This window comes from Atta colombica, unplaced genomic scaffold (genome assembly GCF_001594045.1).
Source record: "Atta colombica isolate Treedump-2 unplaced genomic scaffold, Acol1.0 scaffold188, whole genome shotgun sequence".
In the NCBI taxonomy this organism is placed as follows: domain Eukaryota; kingdom Metazoa; phylum Arthropoda; class Insecta; order Hymenoptera; family Formicidae; genus Atta; species Atta colombica.
In genome coordinates this window covers 191,698-196,800 of record NW_017259280.1, presented here as the reverse complement: position 1 = coordinate 196,800, position 5,103 = coordinate 191,698, and the positions used below count along the sequence as shown (strand labels likewise).

The 5,103-nt window shown below is 29.7% G+C and overlaps 1 protein-coding gene across 2 annotated transcripts in view; it reads right to left on the bottom strand.

Moving 5' to 3' along the window:
• Window positions 1-254: 254 nt before the first annotated feature.
• Window positions 255-5,103, bottom strand: part of LOC108686643 (protein downstream neighbor of son homolog) — a 54,749-nt gene continuing 49,900 nt past the window's right edge. Inside the window, exons 4-7 of one of the 2 annotated variants that reach the window (XM_018192070.1) lie at window positions 1,454-1,668; window positions 1,194-1,397; window positions 912-1,092; window positions 255-829 (exon numbers count right to left, since the gene is read on the bottom strand). In XM_018192070.1, coding sequence (XP_018047559.1) covers window positions 642-829; window positions 912-1,092; window positions 1,194-1,397; window positions 1,454-1,668 — 788 coding nt within the window. In that variant the 3' untranslated portion in view covers window positions 255-641. The remainder of the gene's footprint in view (window positions 830-911; window positions 1,093-1,193; window positions 1,398-1,453; window positions 1,669-5,103) is intronic. The other variant, XM_018192071.1, reaches the window with a different exon arrangement.

The window sequence follows — 5,103 nt, the reverse complement described above, 5'->3', positions numbered from 1 at the left end:
TTTCTACGCCTGTAAGTTCAGTCATTTGTCGTGGTGAGATACTGTAACACGTACAAGTACGAGTTCATGTACATGTGCTCGCCTTCAGTGTTTCAAGAGCACATATATATGGGCTTGTGTGCGTGGTTACCAGTTTCACCAGGCCGCCGTCTGATCTGTGTCGCTACCGTCAACAGAGTTCTTAGCTGAGTACTAAGGAGCCTTAAGATTCTTGTAATTTACAAAATTATCAGAAGGAATGTAACATTACATCGATTTAAATGAAAATATCTTTACCTGATATATTGATAACGTGGTCTCATACAATATGTACATATATCTAGTATTTTAAATTACATAAAATTACATATTAAATTATACATTAATAAAAATATGAATTTATAATAGCAATTTATGTGTGCAAATAATTACATTAAATACTTGTTATTACATTACACATTAATTATATCATTAGATATTACATTAGACATTTCTATTCCTATATTTTTACAAGTATAATATTTTCGGACAGTACATATCGTCAACGACGTAACATTATTTAGGACAAAAAATCGATTGTGTTTATTTAAAACTAATTTTTATGAGTACAAAATCTGTACTTAGAAGTACTACATTTATTTCTAAACTGTACATTTATATGATCACGACCATGTATATAATCCATTAAAAAACTTGAAACTATCTAAAACTTCTATTGTAGTCGGATCAGAATTGCAAAAGTGGCTCAATAAGTCTTCGTTAAATCCACAATCGCTTAAATTTTCTTGCCCAAAAACTTTAGACGATACTTTTGTGATACTATCATCTGCTCTCGTGGCAATCGCGTGACCTATAAAAGTATAAGAGTTATATTTTGGCTATGTGGCTCATAAGATTTCGTGATTAATATGCATGTATTTGCATGTCCATACCATGTCTTGCTATGGAAAATGAAGTTGTTGAGGCCAATTGCGCGCAGCTTACTGAATACTGCTCTAATTGACTGGATTTCATCAAATGGCAAAGAGAAGGCAATACATGGGGCAAAAGAGGTCCTCTCAATTCGAGAGAATAATATTTATCGTTATTATCATGCACTATGCTTTCTCGAACCTTTGTCATTAAAAAAGAAAGAAAGCAACAGTTGTATAAAATCAAACAGTTCTACAAGTTCTACAACTGAAATGAAATATATTCTATTAATTATGCGATACCTTGAGCGGTTTTAATGTAGCACCATGAAAAGCTGTCGGAGCCAAAAGCGTAGGAGGAACACCCGCTAATGCACCAGTCGCCGCGATAGCTGATTTACAATTAATTAAAAAATTAAACAGCGCTTGCGTCTCTACACCTCTTACGAACACAAGGGATTGTCTCAAGTTATCTACTTCGCTTTCTTTTTCCAAAGTCATTCTTACCTAAAATGAGTCCAAATATGAACATAAATTGAGAATGCACAATTATTTATGCGTACCTGTGAGTGATTAATTTTCTTTATTTCTGAATTTTCTACACCAAGACTTTCGAGCCATGCGTCTTGAGCTTCATCATCATCTTCTTTTTCTTTCTCATAATTACTCTCGTGTTGACAATCCTTAGTAGACACAGCATCTACAGTTTTAGAATCAGAATCTGTTGCATCAGATTGTCTTTTGGAATCTTTCCTTAAAGGCATAGAATATTCTATTTCTAAAACATATTGAACATAAAAGACACTATTATTATTTTAAACTTTAATATTTTAAAATCTGTTTTTATTTTTATTTCGTATTGTAATTATACTTCATTAACTTCTTCAGAGATCTGATTTTAATGGAATTATGTTACAAAAATTTTTTTAATTCAATTCAATTGAATTATTTTAATAAATAATTCAAAAATCAAACTAAACAATTAATTTTTTCAAAATTTTAACTATTTTTAACATTGTACATTATTATGCACATCTGTTCTCAAGTGATATCGACAAAATTAAATAATTTCAGTAGATATGCAATCATTTCGGTCAAAGTTCGATATTTAGAATAATACAATTAAATAAACTTATTTCAGATATGATTGCATCGACTTTCAGACTTTCAACACAATCAGTTTGAAACGTTACTAATCCCCTTAAATTCCCCCTAAATTAAATTTATATAAATTATAAAGAAATTATTACGAAAAATATTACCTCAGCCAGAATTCGAACCTGGGACTTTTCGATTTTCTAGGGCAAGTTTTAGCCAACTCGACTACTCTTAAGATATATTCTTCACAATAATATGATATGTATACAGTAGGGAGATTTTCAAAATGAAAAAACGGGACGCAAACAAAGTGAGCTAGAGAATTGTAAAAATGCTTATCGATTAATTGAATTTTGATATAGGAGTTGGGTTCAGTAAGAGTCAAAGGATTTTCTAAGGGTTTTTTTGCAGCGAAACAAATAGTTCCATTTATTATGATATAATAACTAATATTGATATAAATTATTATTATACAATAATAAACTATATTAGACAAGTAACCAGTAAAAAATATATATTTCGTTTAAGTAATGTTATAATCAATAATACGCTAACAATAAATATCGTGATGAGAGCACGATAGTTGCAATAGATTTCCAGATCCTTCAATATTTTGTATCATTTTGTATCGTTGTGGAACATTTTGCATAGCATCGTATTTGTCTGATGATGATATTTGCTTAAGAAGCCTAACATTTTTTTAAAAATCGAATTGTGAAATGTTCTTCCTAATAGACTCTCTAAACCAAACAGTTCTAAAACATAATCAATCAGAGACAGAAGACGCGAAATTCGTATTTTTTTAGACATTTCGTTTACACATCAATTGGACATATATGCGTCCCGTTAGAAAGTTGTTGGGATAACGGGATGCAATTAAAAAAAAGAGACAATCCTGACATCCTGTTAAAAACGGAATTCTGGTATACAGAGAAACGCATTATATGGCCGCGTGTATACAAACACATATATATTTCTTTAGAATGACCATACATATAAAAGTACGACAGAGAACGCTATCATTTTTATTTATTACAAAGTTAGATATTTCGAATAATACAATTAATAAATAAATTTAAGAAATAAATTTATTTCAGATATGATTACATACCAATAACTTTCGGACTTTCAACACAATTGGTCTGAAACGTTACTAATCCCCCTGATTATGTTGAAAATCTGAAAATTATCGGCGCAATCATATTTGAAATAAATTTATTTAATTGCATCATTCGAACCATCTGACCGAAATGATGGTGTTCTCTGTCGTATTTGATGTAATATCCGGATGTCATATACGGTCGTTCTAAAGAATATAATATTATTAATACGATCGAGTAATGGCTTTTTTGAGTAAATCAATAAAATATAGAAAAAAGCATTCTCGTACTTTTATATGTACGGTCATTCTAAAGAAATATATATGTGTTTGTACACGCGGCCATATAATACGTTTCTCTGTATACTAAAGTGACCAGACATTCCGTTTTTAACAAGATGTCAGGATTGTCTCTTTTTTTTAGTTGCATGTCAACTAAACTCTAACTCTAATTCTTGTTGCGAATATTATAAAATTGTTTATTTATAATAAACTGTAATTGTAGACGTTTCGACTATTATTAGGTCATCTTTAATATTGTTCAAATACAATGTTTATATAATAATTCGTCGTTATTTCCTTTATCAATCTCTTATCATTATAATCGTCTTCAAACTTTCAAACGCATCTACAATTACGATAATTAGAAGAATAGAAAATATAAAATAATATAACATATAGTTGAAATTATAACTTGAGAGAGAAATCGGTTAAATTTTCATTCATATATTACTCGCCGCCCTGTTGCATACATATCTGTTCCATTTTCCATCTGCCATTCCACTTCTTTTGACAATTGTGCCAAGAAAATGCTAGTATTATACATTTATCTATTTATTCTCTTACAATAATCGTGGTCAATATTTGAAGAAGTTATCATTTCTACAATATCAAATTAAAAATCTTTGTCTATCTTATGATAAGTCGTCAAATTTGTTATTAAGTTAAACAAATATATCATTAACATGAAACCATTGTTACAAATTTGAATAATTGTTTAAGATGATTTTTCAATTTTTATCAAAAATAAAATTAATATAGTTATTATGTGAGTTGAAAGATTGAAAATAATTGTCTGCAACATACCCATATAATTTAAACAATTATCGTACATCCATCAATTTCTCCGTTAAATATATAAAACTATGACGAGAGCAATACGATGCTTACAACGGTTTGATAACATATCAACAAGAAGCAAAGACTGATCATCCCCTCTTCAACTATCATTGAGGAATCTAATATAAGAAGACAGACATTTAAGAATTTTTCTGTATCACTTGTTTAAATGGAGCTGCTTTTTTATGTATCATCTCTGATAAGAGATTTTCTGTAATAAAATGTAAGAGAATAAATAGATAAATGTAACACTAGCATTTTCTTGGCACAATTGAAAAATTGTCAAAAGAAACAGAGAAAATGGAACAGATATATATGCAGTAGGACAGCGAATAATATATGAGCAAAAAGTCTGATTTCACTCTCAAGTTATAATTTCAATTTTGTTATATTAGCGTAATAATGCTTGTATATTTTTTAAAAAATTAAACAATGTCGTGACTTATTTCAAGCTTATAATTAGAATAACTTTAAATTAATATAATTAACATAAGAATATTCTACTAAATAATATTCTAAATGTTTCGGCTTACAAAGCCTTCTTCAGTTAAAATGCAGAAATACAATATTAAATTAACAAATCAAATACAATGAAAATTTAAATAATCTCAGTGGTGAAGTATATATATAAAGAATTCAAACGTCAAAAAGTATTAACAGATTACAAAATAAGAAGATTTTACGGTATCGCGCCGTTCGAGCTTTAAGATTCGCGGGACGCTTACCCCATGCGCAATCGGTGGGCCGTATCTTCGGGAATAGTAGATCGGGCGGACGTGCATATTCGGCTATCTTTAAATGTTAATCTCGTTATTATTGCGAGCATTGCAAAATAGTAAAAGACTTTCGACTCGGTTTAGTCCGCTCTACCTGCTGAGGACGAAGCGAAAATTTGGC